At 42.5% G+C, this 22,302-nt stretch overlaps 1 protein-coding gene across 6 annotated transcripts in view; it reads right to left on the bottom strand.

Annotated features, from left to right (window-relative positions):
- The window catches only part of INPP5F (inositol polyphosphate-5-phosphatase F), an 80,728-nt gene that overhangs the window by 7,532 nt on the left and 50,894 nt on the right, over positions 1 to 22,302 (bottom strand). For 2 of the 6 annotated variants that reach the window (XM_035030263.1, XM_035030272.1), the window contains 6 exons: positions 16,087 to 16,211; positions 15,248 to 15,325; positions 14,211 to 14,331; positions 12,846 to 12,974; positions 9,088 to 9,205; positions 6,944 to 7,142 (listed from right to left, as the gene is read on the bottom strand). In XM_035030263.1, the coding sequence (XP_034886154.1) occupies positions 6,944 to 7,142; positions 9,088 to 9,205; positions 12,846 to 12,974; positions 14,211 to 14,331; positions 15,248 to 15,325; positions 16,087 to 16,211 (770 nt within the window). Of the gene's footprint in view, positions 1 to 97; positions 350 to 6,943; positions 7,143 to 9,087; positions 9,206 to 12,845; positions 12,975 to 14,210; positions 14,332 to 15,247; positions 15,326 to 16,086; positions 16,212 to 21,857; positions 22,292 to 22,302 lie in introns of those variants that run through there. The other 4 variants (XM_035030282.1, XM_035030288.1, XM_035030296.1 and 1 more) reach the window with 4 other exon arrangements.

The raw sequence follows: 22,302 nt of genomic DNA, 5'->3' as shown, positions 1-22,302 counted from the left end.
CCAGGGCCCACCAGCCCACAGCCGGACCCCAACGCGCGCCCCAGCGGACCTGTCCGCGAACCCCCGGCGCGCAGCCCCCTGCCGCCGCGGTACTTACCGGCGCGCCGGCCGCGGGCGCTCCCGCCGAGCCTGCGCAGCTACGTCACCACACACACTGCGCAGGCGAGCAAGTCCACGCGTACGAGCCAGCGCGGCCTCGGGCCCGCTTCCCATTTGGGCGCTATTTACATCAGCCCGACAGGATCCTCAGTCTCAAGCATTATGTCTTGAACAGAAAGCACTGGGCGCGCGACAGGCGGTCAGGAAAAAGCCCCCCCCCGCCCCCCCGCGGTTTTACCGGAGTCTCCGCTGCAGTAAATAGATTCCCTCCCCCCGCCCTCCCCCCGAAGCGCACAACAGACACGACTGTCAACACGGACGAGAAAATTAAGCCCCCCCGACTCCCCCGCCCCCCGCGTTCGCAGCCTCCGAGCTGCTCTACTCGTTCTTGTGTTCCTGCCAGTCAGGCATGCCCTCCTTCCACACGATGAACACAAACACCGCCAGCACCACATGCAGCCCCACCACCGCGACAATGGTCGCGTAAAAGCCACTGTCGTCAGGAGACATTAACAGGAGACTCTGGAAAAGAAGCAATTTGCAGGAAAAATACAAGCCCACAGGAACTTTAACCATCAGTCCTGCAAAGAGGAGAAAAATCTTGAAAGTCGTGGCCAGGCTGCCGCCTTCGGGCTTGGGCTCGGCGGCACTGCCGGTGGCGTTGCCGGTGGCGTTGGTGGGCCGCTGGGCGGTCGGCGGAGGCCTGTGGGAGCGCGGCATGGTGTCCGTCCGTCCGTCAGTCGGTCCGTCCGTCGAGACGTCGAAGCTCGGTCACAGCCGCCTGCACCCAACCTCGCGCCTGCAGCGACTGCGGCAACTGCGGCAACTGCGGCGCCAAGCCCCGCCCAGCAGGCACGTCTCGCTTCCGGCCGCCCCCGCTGCCGCGGCACGCACCCAGTGCGCATGCGCGCCCGCCCCCCCAGCCCGCCCGCGCACGGCGCCTGGCGCACGGAGGGGCGGGGCGCCGAGGTGCCCGCAGTGCCCGGGACCCCCGCCGGACCCCCGCCGGACCCCCGCCGGACGCCACGGCGGGGAGGGGCGTCACCGCCGCTCGAAAGGACGCGGGCGGCCGCGGCACCGCGAGCGTCTGTCCCCTGCGCTCACATGCCCAAGAGCGTGGCTGCTCCACTGAAACGGGTGAAGGGCTCATCGATCTACTCGGGGTAGAAGCAGCGGATGCAGTAGAGCTGGGCAAAATCAGGAGTGCGCTGGCGGTGGTCCCGCAGGGCACCCGGGCAGGACGCCTGGCGTCCTTCCTCTTTTTAGGCTCCTCTTGCCACCCGCAGCGCGCCCCCAGGCACCCGTCATTCAGGGCCCAGCGCTTTGGCGGAACGGGGCGCAGGGCTGGCGTTGGGGGGCCGACCGGGCCCGGCAGGCCTTGGTGCCGGGGGCTGGCCGCGGGCGGCCCAAACAGCTCGGGGCTGCAACACGAGAGGCGGCGGCGGTGGAGCGGGGGCGGCGCGGGGGCGGCGCGAGAGGAGGCGCAAGGAGCGGGCCGTTCGTGCTGCGGCAGGGCTAGGTATTTGTCAACTGCGGTCGGAACGGTTTCTGTGCCAGAGAGTTAAGCGGCTGGGACTGCAGTGCAGCGAGTCTCTGGCGCAAAATCTAAGGGGACGTCAAAAACACCAAGCCATCAAGGTAATCTTTAGTGCAGTATTTTAAAAAATCAAAATTAATTCCAAAATACGAGGAACAAAACACCAGCGTTTTAGATAAAGATAGGATCCGACCCCGCACCTCTACAGCCTTAACCCCTGTAAAAGTTTATCAAAACACGTAGCTCAACCCGACAGCAAAAAGACCCCAGTTTTTAAAATGGGCAAAGGATTTCAACATTTTCTAAGGAAGATAAACAAATGGCCAACAGGCACAAGAAAAAATCCTTCACATCCTTTGTCAATAGGGAAATGCAAGTCAAAACCACAGTGAGATACCACTTCACGCCGCTGAGGAGTACAATTTAAAAAAAAAAGGAAAGCAAGTATTAGGAGGTGGAAAAATTGGAACCCTCATACACGGCCGCTGAGAATGTCAAATGCAGTCACTGTGGAAAATAGCTTGATGCTTTCTCAAAAGCACAGAATTACACATGACCCAGCAATTCCCACTCCTAGGTATGTACCCCCAAATAAAAAACTGGTGTTCAAACCAAAATTTGTACGTGACTGTTCAGAGTATTACTATTTACAATAGCCAGAAGCTGGAAACAACCTAAATGCCCATCCATGGAAGAAAACAAACAAAATGTGCTATCTCCACAGGACGGAATACCATTCAGCTGTAAGAAGGAATGACATTCCGATACATGCCACAGCATGTGTGAACCATGGAAACATGCTGAGTGAACGAAGCCAGTCACAAAAGGTCACATGTTACATGATCCCATTTATATGAAATGTCCAGAACAGAGACATCTATAGAGACAGAAAGTAGATTAGTGGCTGTCTGGGCAGAGGGACAGGAGAATAGGGGGTGATCGCTAGTGGGTACAGGGCTTTCTTCTGGAATAATGAAAATGTGAATATACTAAAAGCTATTGAATTGGGCGCCTTGGTGGCTCAGATGGTTAAGCGTCTGCCTTCAGCTCAGGTCATGATCCCAGGGTCCTGGGATCGAGTCCCACATCGGGCTCTCTGCTCCTTGGGAGCCTGCTTCTCCCTCTGCCTCTCTCTCTGTCTCTCATGAATAAATAAATAAATAAATAAATAATAAAAAAAAGAAGTAAAAAAAAAGCTATTGAATTGTATGCTTTAAATGGATCATATGGCATATGAATTGTATCTTAATAAAGGTGTTTTTAAAAACATACACAGAACCCAGGAGTGAATGGCTGAGGCAGACAGGTACCAACTGGTGAAGACCCCAAGCCCCACGGCTGGCTGGCTGGCTGGCTGAGCTGGCGCAGTCATTCCCAGAGCTGCCTCTCCCTGTCCTCCATCAAGTGGACCTCTGGGTCCACTGCTCTGGCTCAGCTGGTAGACTGTACAAAGGTTCTGTAGCAACTCAGCTAGCCAAAGAACCAGTTTCCAAACATCTCCCTTCAGGGGCAAACTGTCCACCATCCATAAGATCTTCAAGCTTTGCAAATGAAGAAAAACACCAGTGGCGAATTTAAAGAAATTTTAGCAGTATTATAAAGGACGGCAACCACAAGACAAAGTAGAGAAGAGCTAACTAGGAGGGTTGTTAAAGAAATTCCAACGGACACATGATACCCATGAGAGAATAATCCACCTGAGAGGAAAATGTAGTGAATCTGAAGATGGTACTAATTCTGTATCTGAAAAAGCATCTCCTCTGGAATAAAAGGCAGAAGAGAAGATAAGACTGTTCTGAAACAATGCTGATTCCTGCTCCAGCTCCTCTAGAGCCCAAATCTAAGGCTCCAGATCACCCGTGCCTCCCAAAGGGGCCAAGACTGGGGCCAGCCACAGGGTGGCGAAGTGTCTCCTATTACCACGAAGATACCAAGACTCTTGATAGGCAGGTCCCTATCCAGCCTGTTTTGCAAGCCAACAAGCCAAAACATGACCTTCAAAGTCACCGACTCCAAAGCATCAGCTTCACTATCTACTCCACTCCATCCACATCAGCTTGCCTCACAGCTTCAAAGGCAGTAGTTTCTAGTAAAACGGTAATAGTGGGAAACACAAGAGGCAAGAAAAAAACTAGCAAGTGGCTAACACCTCAGCCACTGTCAGATGCAACCACTTCTGGTATGGTCAGCCTTAGAGGAGATCCTTCTGAGACCAGAGTGCAGAGTCTCAGACCCAAGTAGTCTGTCCCTGTCACCCAGGAGCAGACCACAGGCAAATGCCACAAGTCTGTTCCCCCCCACACACACACCTTGTCCTCTTGAGAATCAATACATCACTTCCTCAGACACTCCCATTGTCCTGTTTAGCAATGAAGCTACTTGCCCGTTCCTCCTTAGACCCAAGTTAGTGTCTGTACTGAAGAGACAACACACAGAACCATTCTCCATCAGGCACTGATGTGTTAGCACCAGTAAGAGAGGGAAGACAGCACGTCAGCCAATGAGATCTAAGCCGACGGGACAATCTTCAGAATCTCTGTGCCCCATAGGACAAAGGACAAAAGGTACCATTAGGTCCATGACTCTGTGATGGGCCTCTTTTGGCCACCACCAACCATGAGGAAGAGGAGGAGGACAGCGGTGGTGAATGTGCTTTGGCACGTAACACAGGCAAAGGGACGCTCTCACAATAAAACTTAGCAGTAGACCATCTAAGAAAGAATGAGAAGACATAACATCTTGCAGTGGTGACATGTGAAGAAGAGAGGTAGGGAATCCAGGAACAAATTGGAAATTAGGAGACTTAGCCAGAGGCCCACAGCTGAAGAATTCGAGCAAAGAGCTATCCTAAAACAAAGGCATGAAGAAGTAGACCAGAAAATACAAATGGAACTACAAGGCAGAGTCCGCAGAAAGCTTGGGCAGAGACCCACAGGGGCAGAGCTGGGAGCATGAAGCGTTTTGGAATTAGGAATACGTAGAGGTCACTGACTCCCCTGACTATGATCATCAGGCAGGCACGTAAGTCCTGGGCCAGGTTGAGACCTATAGACAAGGTAGAAGTGCAGAATTAAATGAACTTAAAGGCCCAGAAAGGTTTCATCATCCATCATGAAATGTGAGACTGTTTGGAAATAGCCACTGGTAATCTTTGGGGGTAGCGCCACTTGCTAAAAATGTGATAATGTGCTGGAATGCAAAAGCTTATCTTGCAGTGAAGAAGAGAGGGCTCTGCTTTTTTTTTTGGAAAGTGCTCCTCACCTGTATAACCCAAATGAGGCCACCAAAGGGAAGGATGTAGTGACACTTGCTGTCTAGCATGTGTTATCCATGTCAGTTATGCTTCACGAGGAGCTTTACCAAAGAAGATGAGCAGAACACAATCACTGGCTCCCAGTTATCCAAAGTCAAATCGTACAGTGCAGGCTTAAAGACAAATGAGGAGTTCGATTGCTAGGCACTAGAAAGGGGTGGGAATCAAACAAAATCAGAACAAAAGAGAAGTATTTCATCATGTGAATGAAGAAAAGAGAAAATTGGAGTAGGCATTTGGCATCTGGGAAGTTATTATGGATTTGGGAATCTCACCACCCAACAAGTTTTCTTAAAGACCTGATCCTAGGAAAGGAGACTGTCTGGTTTCAGCCCTGAGTTGGTTCAGTTCATACAGCATGGGTACAGTACAGCAATTTTGGTTTTGCCAGTGAGCCCAGTTTCCAGAAAGACGTCTGAGTGTTTTTATGCATGTTGTTCTTTTTTTTTTTTAAAGATTTTATTTATTTATTTGAGAGAGAGCACGAGAGGGAAGAGGGCAGAGGGAGCAGACCCCCTGCTGAGCAGGGAGCCCAACGTGGGACTCGATCCCGGGACTCCAGGATCATGACCTGAGCCGAAGGCAGTTGCTTAGCCAACTGAGCCACCCAGGCGCCCTATACATGTTGTTCTTAAATGCAAGAGACTTCTAACAAGAGACTCTAACAAGAGTGCTTATCCCAATTTTGTAGCAAGCTTTAAATAGCACAGCTAAACACACTTTAAATAGTTTGAAACTCCTCATCCAGGATACCAACTTTACAGGAGAATTACAGGATCAGAAATCAAGTCAGGTGCAAGGTGACCTTACAAAATGGGAGTCAGCTTTAGAAATAAACCTTCTGGTCTTTCCCTATTTCAATTATCTCCAAAGTAGGAATAAAAATACTTGATCTAAGGAAGATGATACTGACCATCACGACACCTTTAAAAATCTCAAATGCAAAGTTAAAACGCAAGCAAAATAACCTGCAGTTATTTCTGAATGGGAATTAAAAGTACTACCTTTTTTGGGGTGCTGCATTAAGTTGAACTGCTATTTAAAAAATTAAGGTACATAAATAAAAAACTTTTACCAAATGGCTCATAGGAGCATAGAATTTTTCTGCTAATTTGTATGTGAGGAAGACCTCATCTCTTATTTTAAGAGTCTGAAAATTGCATCCATACATAAAGTATTGATTATCAAAGTGAAATAATCCATGAAATTAAAGTCATGGAAGGTTTCCCAATGAACCTAAAGCCAATATTGTTTTTTTATTTATATATATATTATATATATATATACACACACACACATATATATATATTACCTTGCATTCAGTTGTTCTTTCAAGCTTGTTTTATGCCCCTTTTATTAAAATCACATGAAATGTAATATAAGATAAAATCTAAATAGAGCTATTTATCCTCAGAGCTTGGTCTAAAACTTTCTGCAATGTTTCTGATTCATAATACTGAAGGTTATAATGTTAGATTTCAGCCTAGAAGCAAACATTCAATCTGGTGAACAAATTTAGATCTTGCCATTCACTTTGAAGAATGACTTGAAACTGATTTTTGTTTCAAATATGCTGAGCATTAGTTGGCCTATTTATTTTGTGAAAGGCCAGGATACTTTACAACCAACCAAAGTAACTAGCTAGCATCACCGCACTTTTTGCTGCACTGTTACGTGCTTCAGAACAATAAACCTAGATCTGGGAGGGGGGTGAGGCCCAGCTGTGAACTGTAGTTCTACAATTTGGGTTTTTAAAAAATCAAATATTCCTTTAAAATATTTCTCTTCATTACTGAGTTGTTTTAATGCCCCTTTAATTTTGCACCCAAGGTGAGGGCCTCAGTCAGCTTGCCTTAGTGACCAGCCCTGTATTTGAAAACTGCCACGCATCACGCATCCATGCCCACAGCTTTACAGACGACCACTAGTACTAATTAGGACAACAGCATCAGAAATTAGGTGCCATTAGTTACCAGGACATCACTCCAACTCACCTGGGGTCACAGTCAATGAGGGCCCAGCCCCCATGGAACTTCTCATCATCAGGCAGCAGTAACTTCATATAACTTTGTAACAGCTGGTTAATCAGTTCCTGGTGGCCTCTCTGATTCTCCTTATGCAAAGCTTCATGTTCTTTCTCCTTGGTAAATATGGAATAAAGATCTTCTGTCACTGGAATGCCTTGCATCAAATCTAGAGTAGAAAGTGTTAATATCTATCATCATCTTAATTTGCTAATACATTTTTAAAAAACAAAAGAGAATGTAAGATCTAAAACAACAGAACTCATAAGAAAACACAGGCATGAATCTTGGTGATCATGGATTAGGCTTTTTTGTTTTAGATAGGACACTAAAATCACAAGCAACAAAAATGAAAAAGCAACAAAGTGGCCATCACCACAATTAAGAACTTTGTGTCTCAAAGGGCAAGATCATGAATGTGAAAAGACAATCCACGGAATGGGTGAGAGTATTTACAAATCATCTGATATTCTGTATTCAGAATATATAAAGAACTCCTACAACTCAGTAACAAAAAGACAAGCCAATTTTCAAATGGGCATAGACGGATGCCTGGGTGGGGCTCAGTCAGTTAAGCGTCTGCCTTCAGCTCGGGTCATGATATCAGGGTCTTGGGATCGAGTCCCACATAAGGCTCCTTGCTCAGTGGGGAACCGGCTTCTCCCTCTGCCCCTCCCCGCCGCTTGTACTCTCTCTCTCTCTCTCTCTGGAAAATAAATATTTAAAAATAAAATAAAATGGGCATAGGATCTGAACAGACAAGCTAACTTCTTCATGGTGTGGCCTGTAGCTCAAGCTTCAGGAAGCACTGTAATCCATTCCCCACAGACGGGCAGGACAGCAAGACTGTCAGCTTCTGGGACAGAGGTGCCGACCACTGGCCTTACAAGGGGAAGCAGTAAGCCCAGACTGCTACTGGCCTCTCTCTCTCTCACCTTTGAAGAAATCCAGCTTCAAGATTCAGGTGAAGCTGATGCTATGGATGGTCAGAGTGAGAGAGGGACAGAGCCCGGATCTGCAGTGACATAACTGAGCTGCTAGATCCATCAAGGGAGGAAAGGTATCTTATTTTTCCTTGATTAAACTGCTGAAATCCAGTTTTCCAGTCAATACACACCCTACCTGTGGCAAAAACCAAACTTCTTTACACCAGACATCTCAAATTCCTAACTGGCCTGTGTCGAGGCCCTACTATTTCATGTATGACAAATAATTAGATTAAAAATAGGATTTAAAAAATATTCTCAGAGACCACAGGACAAGCTGTTACTTTGGTTCTAATCCAGTATGCTCTGCATTTACTTTAATCCTATGAGGTACTACTTTCACGCAAATTAAATTTACAAAATATGCCAACGTATGAATTCCACTAGGCAAGCAACCCTCCATTTCCTCTTCCAAATAATGATAAGAACTGGTTAGGATAATCCCTAAATCTGATACCCTGATATTATGTTCTTTCTTTTTTTAAAGATTTTATTTATTTATTTGAGACAGAATGAGAGAGAGAGAAAGAGAGAGAGCACATGAGAGGGGGGAGGGTCAGAGGGAGAAGCAGACTCCCTGCCGAGCAGAGAGCCCGATGCGGGACTCGATCCAGGGACTCCAGGATCATGACCTGAGCCGAAGGCAGTCGCTTAACCAACTGAGCCACCCAGGCGCCCTGTTCATTCATTCTTATCGGAAAGGATGGTGTGTTGCCTACAGCAAGCACATACGATAAATGTCATATGGAGGAAAGAAAGACATCTCATTACATCTCTCAGCCTTGAGTAATGGAAAAAACAAATAGAATGTGGGGTTTTCAGTTGATGAGGTTTTAAGGCTACCTCATTCCATACTCCAGGAACCTCAACTCTGCCTTCTGTGGCAAGAACAGCAAGCTGACAAATACGTATGGGAATGAGCTGTTGCTCTTTTTGCTTCACCCTAAAAAATTTGTCAAATTCGAGTCTTGTAAAAAGGTGAATTTGATTTCTTGGGTAAGATGCTGAATGTAGAAACACAAGTATATTATAAAACATGAACTATGTCAATGAAGTTGGTTTCTGTAAAAACACTCGTCACAGAGGAATAACAAATTTTAAAGAAAGAAAGGCATTTAGGTTCCTTACCTATAACAGCTTGCCTATAAGCATCCTTAAATCGATTCAGGTAATACCTATTTGCCGAGTTAACACCATCTTTCATAACTCCTGCTAACTTCCTTTCTCCTGTCCTTGTAAAGTCACCCTGTCAAGGAAAAAGTCATTTTGACAATTGATTCAAACACAAGAATGTTCCCAAAGTCAATGTGGGCTTTCAATACAAGACCAAAATTCTATAGGCTTTTATAATTTCTAAGTAATGTAGTTAAGTTAAAATATCTACTAGTATTTGGCTGCGACCCAAGCACGTCAAATCATTAGAACGCTATCCGTGGCATCACGTCTTCACAGTTGGATGGTGCTGCAAAGTAAATCCACTCCTGGTAATCTGCAGAATTTCTATAATTTACAGGTCAAAATTTCCTATATAACAAATAACAAGAAGATTTTCAAGCCTCAAACTGGTATGATACTCAAAAATCACAAATTTCTGATGAGGGAAAGTGTGGACAGTTCCCTAGAGTTTATTACAATGGGATTTAACCAGTGGACGTGGATGTGTGTGTACAAAGAACAGAGATTTCTGTACCTTGCTGCCCATTACAATCACTGTAGAATGATCCAATGAAGATTTAAATTGTTTTGTTTTGTTTCTCTTGCTTTTCACAACAGAGGTGTCAGAGCAAGTCCCTAGAGGGCACTGACTTAGCTGGAGGTTTGTGCCCTTTGATCATCTCTCCATTTCCCCCATCCCCTGGTAAGCACCAACCTCTTTGTTTCTGAGTTTGATTTTTTTAGATTCTACATATAAGTGAGATCATGCAGCATTTTTTTGAAGAATGTGAGAAGGAATGGCATTAATTCTTCTTTAAATATTTGGTAGAATTCTGGGGCGCCTGGGTGGCTCAGTTGGTTGAGTGACTGCCTTCGGCTCAGGTCATGATCCTGGAGTCCCGGGATCGAGTCCCCCATCGGGCTCCCTGCTCGGCGGGGAGTCTGCTTCTCCCTCTGATCCTCTTCCCTCTCATGCTCTCTGTCTCTCATTCTCTCTCTCAAATAAATAAATAAATAAAATCTTTAAAAAAAAAATTTGGTAGAATTCACCAGTGAAACCATTTGGTCCTGGGCTTTTCTTTCTTGGGAGGTTTTGCTTATACTGATTCATCAAATCTCCTTACTCATTGGTCTGCTCAGATTTTCTATTTCTTTGTAAGTCAGTCTTGGTAGGTTGTATGTTTCTAGAAATGTATCTCTTTCTTCTAAATTGTCCAATTTGTTGGCATATGATTGTTCAGAGTAGCCACCTGTGATTCTATGTATTTCTATGATATCAGTTGTAATGTCACTTTCATTTGTAATTTTGAGTCCTTTTTCTTCTTGATTAGTCTAGCTAAAGGTCTGTGGATTTTGTTTATCTCTTCAGAAAACCAACTCTTGATCTTTTCTATTGTTTTTCCTATTCTCTCTTTCAAATATTTCTGTTCTAATCTTTATTATTTCCTTCCTTCTGCTAACTTTGGGCTTACTTTCTTCTTTTTCTAGTTCCTTGAGATGTAAACTTAGGCTGTTTGAGATCTTTTTTTTTTTTTTAAAGATTTATTTATTTATTTGACAGAGAGAGACCGAGACACAGCAAGAGAGAGAACACAAGCAGGGGGAGTGGGAGAGGGAGAAGCAGGCTTCCCCTGGAGCAGGGAGCCCGATGCGGGGCTCGATCCCAGGACCCTGGGACCATGACCTGAGCCGAAGGCAGAAGCTTAACCACTGAGCCGAAGGCAGAAGCTTAACCACTGAGCCACCCAGGCGCCCCTCTTTTTTATGTAGGCATTTATAGCTATAAACTTTCCCTTTAGAACTGCTTTTGCCGCATCCCATAAGTTTTGGTATGTTGTGTTTCCATTTTCATTTGTTTCAAGCTTTTTTTTCCATTTGTTTTTTTTTAAATTTAGCCCTTTTTGATTTCTTCTTTGACCCATTGATTGTTCAGGAGTATGTTAATTTCCACATATTTATAAATTTTCTAATTTTCCTGTTATCGATTTCTATATTCATACCACTGTGGTCAGAAAAGATACCTGATACAATTTCTATCTTTTCGAACCTTGTTGAGACTTGTTTTGTGGCCTAACCTATGATCTGTCCTGGAAAATGTTCCACGTGTGCTTCTGAAGATGTGTATTCATTCTGCTGTTCCTAGATGAAATGTCCTATATATGTCTGCTGGGTCCAGTTGGTCTATAGTCCTGTTCAAATTCACTATTTCCTTACTGATTTTCTGCCTGGATGATCCATTGTGGAGAACGGGTTATTAAAGTCCCCTACTGGGGTGCCTGGGTGGCTCAGTTAAGCATCTGCCTTCAGCTCAGGTCATTATCTCAGGGTCCTGGGATCGAGTCCTGAAACAGGCTCCCCCCTCAGCAGGGAGTCTGCTTCTCCCTCTCTCAGCTCATGCTCTGTCTCTCTCAAATAAATAAATAAAATCTTAAAAAAAAAAAAAAGTCCCCTACTATTATCGTACTGCTATTTATTCCTCCTTTTAATTCTGTTAGTAGTTGCTTTATATATTTAGGTGTTCTGATGTTGGGTGCATAAAAGTATCTCTTTAACCAGTAACTTGTACAAGGACTTCTAAAGTCCAGTTTCCTTAATTAATAAAAAGCTTTTTGATATTTATCACTCAACCAAAAGATGAACTATTTGATGCCGGTTGAGACCTTGATACAATTTTTTATAAGAACTATCCTGAAATGGGGCGCCTGGGTGGCTCAGTTGGTTAAGCGACTGCCTTCGGCTCAGGTCATGATCCTAGAGTCCCTGGATCGAGTCCCGCATCGGGCTCCCTGCTCGGCAGGGAGCCTGCTTCTGCCTCTGACCCTCCCCCCTCTCATGTGCTCTCTCTCTCTCATTCTCTCTGTCTCAAATAAATAAATAAATAAATCTTTAAAAAAAAAAAAAAGAAAAGAAATATCCTGAAATGAACTATTAACCTTGAAGGAATATTAACATAAAACTAATTTAAACTAATTCCACCATTTCTTACTGCCCACAGAAGGAGTATTTGGTGACCAGTAACTACAGGTTATATTTAAATTCTGTGAAGATCCAAGCTCTGTAGGATCTTCAAGAGACTTATTCATAACAACCACAAAAAGATAATAAAACATTTCTTCAGCATTTACTGTGTGCCTGGGAATGGTCTAAGCCCCCACATGCATTAACTCATATAATCTCATGACAGTCTTGAAGTGTGTCTAGTATTATCCTGTTTTACAAATGAAGACACAGACACAGAGAGGTTAAGTGACTTGCTCAAGGTTGCAGAGCTGGTAAGGGGCAGGGTTGGGATTCAAATTCAGCGGAGGCAAATTATCATACTAGGGATCGAATTCTAGCAACAGACATGTTTTATCTGTGTAACATTTTAAAAACCAACTATTCCACATGAAATTCCAGATTTCTAAACCCCCTTGAAAAGCTGGAAGATCTAGCCACACTGGGCTTCCGTCCCCATACGGAAGCAGTAGAACAGCCCCCTCCTGAGATAAGATACGCTCTTCCTTAGGTCTGCCCCCATCTTCCCCTTTAAGGTAATGGGTGGTCACATTACCTGGCCCCAGGAGAATCTGAATATGTGACCGCTGCCTGAGCCGAACGTTCCAGAAAGGAGTCAAATACATAGACTACCATCTGTAGCCCCCGTATCTTTCTCTCAAAAATGAAGTTGGTTTAAAACTGCATCCTGTGTCCCACAGAATGATCCACAAAAGCTGGCTGTCGGTACTTGCCTTCAAAGCAGCTGTCCCAGCATACTGTCTGCTAATGGAGTCCCCGTTGTTGGCCCACATTATCTGATAGATCCGATTGCACTTCACTGGTAGGGGCTGTTCCGGGGGCATCACACCTAATTTTTTCAGCTAAAATTAACACACTGGTGGATTAGCTACATATTAGGCAGGAAACCACAGCATCAAATATACACTGCAGAAAACGGAAGCATGTTCATGTACAATTTCGGACCCTTAAATAAAAGAAATGGTGTTTCTGGACTTCTCCAAAATAAAGCACAATTGAGAGAGAGTTTTATCAGTTGCTACACATGATTAAGTAGAATGAAATATTTATACTGTCTTGGTGTAATTTTTAATGTGTAGGCTATTATATTTTGTCTTTGTTTTAAATTTGCCTATGAAATGAGACTATCAAAAAAGCCTCCTGAAACAACAACAATATTAGCAGGAGAAGAGCAGTAAGCGTCCGGTAAGTGTGAACTCTGTGCTGAGGCTAGGGTTCTAAGAGCTTTTCTTATACAAATTATCTCATTTACTCCTCGTAACAACCCGCTGCAATCAATACTCTTATTATGTCCATTTTAAGGATGCAGAGACAGAAGTTTAGGAGGTGGAGCTTTTGCATGGGGTCAACCCCTAATATGTGGTAGAGCCAGGGCTGAGCCTCAAAACCTGGCTGCTTGAGTGCAACACACGAAGGAAGAGACTCACCATCTCAAAAAAACAGTCCCCAGGTTCTATCAAAAAAGCCCAGACACGGTGCTAAGAAGGTCCACCTTGAGAATTCATTACTCAGGTGTTGTGGGGTTGAAGATCTAAAGGGGGACACTGAGTAATAGATGTTAGGACTGGAGGAAGCAGCCGCCACCAACTGGGGTGTGCAGCATAAAGGCTGGTTCTGTGGTGCCCGAGGAGCCAACAGCTGCAGAGAAGGCGCCAAGACGGCTCCAACACAGGTGAGGACGCTTGTCCCTTCCTCCTCCTCCGGCCTCATGGTCTTCCTTTGGCACCTCCTACTGGCAGAGCCTGGCACAGCGCCAGCCGGCTGAGCAGAAGGCGCCGCAGACTCCCAGCCCCAAATACACAAGGCAGGATTTGGAGCTGAGAGAAAGAAGGCGTATGGCCACACACTGCCACCTGATCGACGTTGAAATGTTGGGCCTCACATTTTTTAAATGAGTACTTAAGAAAATGCCACTTAATTCAACTTATTTCTAGTGAAGGTTGTACTTTCCGGGTTTTAATGCAACAAGGACATCTGTCTGTATGCTGTAAATGTTCTACAGAACAACGATCTTACTTGTTTACATGTGGAAAAAAACTAAAAATGAATACTTACAATGCAGTGAACCCCCCAATTACCTGCTGTTCCATGACCACTCGGGCGATGGCGGCTTGGACCACATTGGTGCGATCCAGGCAGTCCATGCAATTGACACGAAATATCCCTTCTTGTTTACATATCACCCCGGCTTGATCGACCCTTTTCAAAAAGAGCCTGGGATTATTTTACAATATGAAATACTTTAATGAGGTTTTCAAAAACCACAATTCTTCAGAGGATAGCAATAACACCAGTAGCACTGGTTATCCCTCTGTCTGGAATACTACGTGACAGGCACTAATGGGTACTTTGTAGACACTGTGAATTTACACAGTAACTTGATAAGAAAGACATCATTATCCCCCTTTTGAAGAAAAACAAAACAAAACTTGCCTCAAGTCTCACGACTACTGAGTAGAGCTGACACAACCCCAGATTATGCTCTTCTACACACTGAAGCCAGAAGGCACTTTAAAACACCACCCTGTTCCTCCCTTTTGACTGCAAGGAGAAACGCATCTAAATGCATCTAGCTTGAACAAAGTCACTTCACCACTCAGTGAGGAGTCCTGCAGCATACCTTGCGTGTCCAATTTCTCTGGCCACCTCTGGTCTTAAAGTCTAATTCAGTGTTCTCTCCTATTCTTTAAGCCAATTTCTTCTTCCTATATCTCCCTCCTGCCGTCTGAGAATCATCTTCCTTCTCTGATAATTCTCTGATAATTCTGAAATGCCTGCAAACTGAGACCAAGTACCCTGAAGCCATGTTAGGGATGCTGGGAGAGAAGAAGGAAAGAGGAAATGTAAACCATGGAACATTAAATGGAATTAAAGAAGAGTCATAGAGCATGTCACTCCATCTTGCCTGACCACCTAACACTTTTTCCCTGTTCAAAGCTAACGCTGCCTGATGACGGACACTCTCTTGAAAAGGAGAACAGGAATTGGGAAGCAAAACAAGAAAAACAAAAATGGTTTTTCAGCTGGCTATTATTTGAATACTTAGTAGTACCAAATACATATGATTTCACAGACCAAGAGTTTATATCAAATTGACTTCTTATGTAATACCTACCAACACCACTTCATGTCAAGAATAATGTCATAAATGGCATCTGTTAGAGTTTGAACATTCTCAAACTTCATTCCTCGGCTAAAATACATGCCAAAAGAAAAAAAAAATCTTTAATAACAGGGTTTTTTTTAGCTTAAGATACACTATTTAAAGTAGCTTGGAAAAATTAAAGAAAATTATTGCTTTAAGTACATGAGGTTAATACTACTAGAAATTATTTAGGCAACTACATAAATGCTTATAATTAATCTGCATTTTGAAAGAAAATATATTTAAGAACACATTGAAACATATCACAGGTATCAGAAGCTTCTTTCCCCACCAAATTTTCAATACATGAGTAGATGAACCCACATTAGAGCCAGGATTATGACAAAAGAACCTGGCTTTCAGAGTACACACAGGTTAAAGTTACCATCAAAATGATTCACCGATTATTGTTTTTCCAGAGCAAACTCTAGTGAAGTTGATCCATAGGGAAAGAAATATTACTAATACAGCACAAAGATGACACAACAGAATGATGTTTAAGTAAGGGGACTCCATTACGTTTGCCAGGCTGGGACCCAAGCAGAAACGAAAAGCTCCAGGAGTTCTCTGAGTGATAAAAGGAAAAATGGAACTCTCCATCTCCATGTTGCTTTGGGAAAGAAAGACTGAATATTTCAGGAATAACTAAATTTTTAGCCAAAATAAAGCTCGTCTGAAAATCAAAACTAAGTAACCAGGAGAAGCAGAAATGTTTCTTCCTGATAGGAAGACAAGAAGTTAAGGTTGCAGGGCAGCATGTACCAGAAACAACGGAACGGATCAGAACTCCCGTCAGGAAGCCCTCTTACCAGTGCTCATGGAAGTCAAATGAGACATAAGTGAGGTGTGAGCTGTTGAAGAGCAACACTTGCTTCAGGTAAGCATCGCCAATAATTTTCTCCCTGCCTGCCTGGTCCACCAAGTTAATAATAACCTGTGAGAGTGAGGAAAAACAAATTCAGTTTAATCAGACGTTAAAAAAATGTGGTTTTTAATCATTTTATGTGGTATACTGTTTTCGACACATTTTATAGCCATAGTTAGAAATTTATCTCCTCAAGCATCAGCTTTTTTCCATGAAATTAGACTTTCACTTGTTACATTTAGGTTTATGAGAATCATTTACATCAATAGCATTAATAGCTATTTTATGCATTATATATTTGCAATAACCAATTCGAATATGTAATAAAAGCCAGGTCCTTTATCATAGCAAATACATTATTTAGAATAATTTTTTTTTTAAGATTTTATTTATTTATTCATAAGAGACAGAGAGAGAGAGAGGGAGGGAGAAGCAGGCTCCCGCTGAGCAGGGAGCCCAATGCGGGACTCGATCCCAGGACCCTGGGATCATGACCTGAGCTGAAGGCAGACGCTTAACCATCTGAGCCACCCAGGTGCCCCTATTTAGAATGATTTTTAAAGAAATATACAAGACCTACATACGGACACTATAAAACTCTGCTGAAATACAAAAAAGAAAATCTGAGTAAATGGAAACACACTATGGTGCCAGATAGCAAGATTCAGTATTGTAAAGATGTCAAGTCTCTCCAGATTAATTTAAATATCCAACAATCCCAATTGAAATTTGATCAGATCTTCCTATGGATGTGACAAGTTAATTCTAAAGTTCATCTGGAAGGATAAATATGCAGAAAAAGTTCTGAAAACTAATAATAAAGGAGTACTTGGCCCATTGGAGAGCAAAACATACTTTAAGTCTATAGCAGTTAAGATGGTAGTACTTGTGTAGAAACAGATGAATGAGGACACAGAACAGGACAGCCATCCAAGAGACAGACCCATGTACATTGAGGAATATAAAATATGGTAACAATATTATTCTGGGATAAGTACAGAATATTCAAAAATGGTACTGGAGGGGCGCCTGAGTGGCGCAGTCGTTAAGCGTCTGCCTTCGGCTCAGGTCATGATCCCAGGGTGCTGGGATCGAGCCCCGCATTGGGCTCCCTGCTCAGCGGGGAGCCTGCTTCTCCTTCTCCCTCTGTCTACCGCTCTGCCTACTTGTGCTCTCTGTCAAATAAACAAAATCTTTAAAAAAAAAAAAATGGTACTGGAATAACTGTCTGTCTATATAGTCGGGAAAAACTTATTTTAGCTCCCTACATCTCATTATACACAAATTATAGATCCATTAATGACCTATTTTTTAAGTTATAAAAAAATAGAATATTTGGGATGATGTTTCCATAATTGTAGGATGGGACATGACTTTCTAAACATAAGATAAAAACCAGAGGGCATAAAGAAAAAGATGGACAAAGGAGACAATATGAAAATTTAAGACCTCTGTAACAGATGACAATACAAATAAGCAAAGGTAAAAGAACAAAACAAAAAGAAACAAAGAACAACCTGGGGGAATATACCTGTAACATAAAACCAATAATATATAAGAGTGCTATAAATTTAGTAAGAAAAAAATAAAGGATACAGAGGAAATTCACAGGAGAAAATATACAGAGCCAATAAACATGAGGCTACAACTTTGTTAATAATCAGAGAGAGAGACAAACCAAGAAAGAGACTCTTAACTATGGAGAACAAACTGACGGTTACTGGAAGGGAGGTGGGCGGAGGATGGGAGAAATAGGTGATGGGGATTAAGGAGTGTACTTGTTGTGATGAGCACCGGGTGTTGTATGGAAGTACTGAATCACTACTTTGTACACCTGAAACATTACACCGTATGTTAACTGAAATTTAAATAAAACCTTAAAAAAAAAAAAAGAAATACAAACTTATAACAGAAAACCAGTTTTCATCTATACAGAGACAAAAATTGAATCCTAAATAGAGTCAGCATTGGTGACTATATGGGGAAATGAGCACTGACTCCCACTGTGGCTGAAGAGTATAAACTCGTGTGATCTTTTATACTGAGAGTATAAACTGTTGGGAACAAGAGTGCTAGGTATCAAGCTTAAAGGCATACTGTTTGATCTAGCCATTCTACTTCTAGAAATGTATTCTATAAAGCACACAGTGTCCCAAAATACATGAACGTTGCTTTCTGGAAAATTTTTACAACAGTAAAAACTATATCCGGAGGGTCCATCAGTAGAGAAAGAGAAAAAACAGCCACGAAATACTAAGTGAGAACTGCTGCGGGACAGTCTCCATGGCATAGCCCTCTACGGGCTTAATTTTACAAATGTGTATATATGCACGTGTCAAGATGGTTCTTGCTGCAAATGACAAATCACTGACTCAGATCTTAGAACAGTAAGTCTGGGGGTTGCATGGTTCCAGAATTGCTTAATTCAGTGCTACCAATACGAAATCTTTCCATCTTTTCTGCCGTCTTCGGCTTATGAGTCAGTCCTCAGGCTGGTTCGTTCACGGTTTCACCACGGCCACAGCAGTATGTCAAGTCCAGACACAAGCACCACGGAAGGGCTGGTGGTTCCTGTATCTCTTTTTATTAGAGTAGGAAATTGTTCCCAGAAGCTTCCCAGCAGGCTTCCCTCACATCACACCGCATGGGCAAACTGCCAATGAACACACACAGGCCAGTGCCTGAACCAATCACTGGTGACAGAAGAGTGGTGCCACCCTGAGCCAGACCGACCTGCGGGTCCAGCTCTGAGAGAGCAAGTACCTGGGGAGGCAGGTGGGTGAGGGAACGTTACTGGGGTACGGCCAGAAAGGAGGAGGGGTCTGCTCAGTGCATACACAGACACAACTGATATGTACAAACACGTTTTGAAAGTCAACACAGAGCAGGGAATGAGGGTGCTGAGGTTATTCTTCTTCCTTTACACATCTCAGTATTGTTACAATTCTTACAATGATTATGGGTTCCTTTTTTTTAAAGTTTTTATTTTTTAGTAATCTCCACACCCAACATGGGACTCGAACCCACGACCCTGAGATCAAGCATCGCAGGGCTCCTCCGACTGAGCCCGTCAGGTGCCCCTATGTGTTACATCTAAATTGCGGTTTATTTACTGTAATGCTAGTTAGAATTACACACAGTGCTGATACAGGAACTTATTCACATTGTAAAAAAGTTCAAATGTAGATAAAGGTCAAATCCTTCTTCACTGCAATCCAGACCCACAGCCTTCCCTGGAGGTAATAATGGGTTAGCAGCATGGTGTGCACCCTTTCAGCCCATATAAGGGTATGCTGATATACATGTGCACGCCATATATGTGTGAGAGCATATACTTGGAAAAGAATTACATGTATATATGGGGCGCCTGGGTGGCTCAGTCATTAAGCGCCTGCCTTCGGCTCAGGTCATGATCCCAGGGTCCTGGGATCAAGCCCCGCATCAGGCTCCCTGCTCCATGGGAAGCCTGCTTCTCCCTCTCCCACTCCCCCTGCTTGTGTTCCCTCTCTCACTGTGTCTCTGTCAAATAAGTAAATAAAATCTTAAAAAAAAAAAAAAATTACACGTATATAAGTAACACGGTTTTGTTTTGTGGGTTTTAAATGGCAACACACCATATGCTGTTAGAGTTTTTTCTCACTCTACTGTGTGATTTTAAGATCTTTCCACGCTAGTACACACAGATCTACCTCGTTTCTAAGCAATTGTATCCAACATTTTAAATATGCCACGCTTTATCCGCTGACCTCCCGATGAACAGTCAGGGTACTCTGATGCTGCAATCAGTGTTCTTGTACAGGACTCCCGCAGTGAACACGTGTTTCTCTCAGGTGGACTTAAAAATTTTTTGTATTAGAATTCCAGTTGTTCCACTTCCTTAACAAACCTTGGCATATACTATCTTTTTATTTTAGTCATTCTGGTGTGTCAGTGGTTTTAGTTTTCATTTCCCTGATGGTTGATGAAATGTAACACCTTTCTTATGTTTATTGGCCTGTTAAATATACCTTTTCATGAATTCTGCTCAAGTCTTTTGTCCAGTTTTCTTTTAGGCCATACATCTTTTTTGGGGGGGGGGGTGGTTTATAAGAGTTGGGTTTTTTAAAATAACTCGATATGAGTCTTTTGTCCTAGATATATATTAAAAAAATCTGAAATATCTTCTCCCACTTTGTGAACTGCTTTTCCACTCTCTTAATGGTGCCTTTTAATAAACAGAAGTACTTTCCTTTTTATTTTTTTAAAAGATTTATTTGAGAGAGAGAGAGTGCACGCCAGCAGTGCAAGTGGGGAGAGGGAGGAGAGAAGCAGAGCCTGACGTGGGGCTCCATCTCACCACCCTGAGATCACGACCTGAGCCGAAATCAAGAGTTGGAGGTTCAACCGACTGAGCCACCCAGATGCCCCTTTTGTTTATTTTTTAAATTATTTAATGTAAGTAATCTCTAAACCCAACATGGAGCTTGAACTCATAACCCTGAGATCAAGAGTCACATGCTCTCTGGACTGGGCCAGCCAGGTGTCCCCAGAAGTTCTTTATTTTAATCAAGTCTAATTTATTAATTTTTTTCATTTTGGTTGGTGATTTAAGCCCTAATATTAATACAGTTTCAATAAATAAATGATAAAATTTCAATAAAAGTTAAAAATTTAGTAAAGTCAAATGTATCAATACTTTTATTATGGTTAGTGCTTTTTATTTTTTTACGTTTTTTAATTTTTATTTTATTTATTTTTAACATTTAATTGCATATGTTAGTTTCTATGGGATCAGCAGCAAAACTGATCAAACTTGGTCAAGTTTGATCAATTATACAAACATACAAAGATTTCTCAAGTAAGAGTGGTGTGGTCTCCCTGAAAGCAAGTGGGTAGGCATTACTTTAATTAGGCCTTCATATTCTAAAGTCTGACCCTAGAAATCATAGATAAATTTCAAATTGAGAGCTCATAGATGATTGGGTTAGCTAACTCAAAAAGAGACTGAGGTATTGGTTGGCACTTTTTAAGTCCTGATTAAGACCCGAGGTCAAAAAGATGTTCTGGGGCACCAAAGAGAGGCTGGACTAAGGCCTTGGGCTTTTAAAAAGGGAAAAAAAAAAAAAAAAAAGACCTTCTATATTTTCCTTTAAAAGGTTTATGGTTTAACTTTTCACATTCAGATCCACATCCACCTGGAAATGATTTCTATATATAATATACAGTATAGATATCAAAAAGCAAAACTACTGGACTAACAGTCTAAGCATATTTTCTTTTGATTGATAATACCATTTATAACAGCTGTACCAACTTGTTTCCACTAGCAATGTGTGAGAGTTCTCATTTCCCCAATTACCTGCCTTTATCTCTTATTATCAAACTTTATACTTTTTTTCAATCTGAGGATTTACTTTTTATTTTCCTGCTCAGCCTTTCTTTCCAAGGATTGCACAAAACTTATAGATTACTTTTGGAAGAACTGACATCTATTCAGTATTAGTCCTTCCTTCCGGGAACATGGTATTTTCTCTCCATTTATTCAGGTTTTCTTTTGTGTTTTTAGTGATTCTTTCTCCCACTTCCCGCCTCCATACACATGCTACCTTTTTTGTATGTTTATTAGGTTATTTTGTTGTTGTTGCTGTTAGAAAAATGCATCCTATAACATTACACATTCAGACTGGTCATTGCTCATGGGTAAGACTTACTGATTATTCTATATGAATCTCATACCTGAAATCTGGTCATCTTATTGAACTTGGAATTTTACTTAAGAGTTTTCACTTGATTTTAGTCTATATGATCACATTCCTCATATGAATACATAAGAAAGATGGGCAGAGAAAAAAAGATATTGAGAGATACATATCAAATTGTTATCTTCAGAAGGCAGAACTATAGGTGGTTCATTCTATTCATTTCTTCTCTAGATACTTCTTGGCCTGTAATAACTAACTGACAGACTGATATCTAAAAACAGTCTAAAGTAGCTGATTCAGTGATAATTCATCTTTAAGAATATTGAAAATACTCTTAGCTTATTCTTCAACTTCATGACAAGATGCCATTTTGCTTTATTACAAATAGTACATTGTTATTTTCATGAAATTTAAAGAAACAGATACATAACCATAGCTGAATATGAAGGAACATTTTATTACTACAGATCAAAGCCCAC

This window comes from Mirounga leonina, unplaced genomic scaffold, assembly GCF_011800145.1.
Source record: "Mirounga leonina isolate KUSES-001 unplaced genomic scaffold, KU_Mleo_1.0 Mir_114, whole genome shotgun sequence".
In the NCBI taxonomy this organism is placed as follows: Eukaryota; Metazoa; Chordata; class Mammalia; order Carnivora; family Phocidae; genus Mirounga; species Mirounga leonina.
The sequence above is the reverse complement of the archived record's forward strand: the minus strand, read 5'-3'. Positions and strand labels throughout refer to the sequence as shown.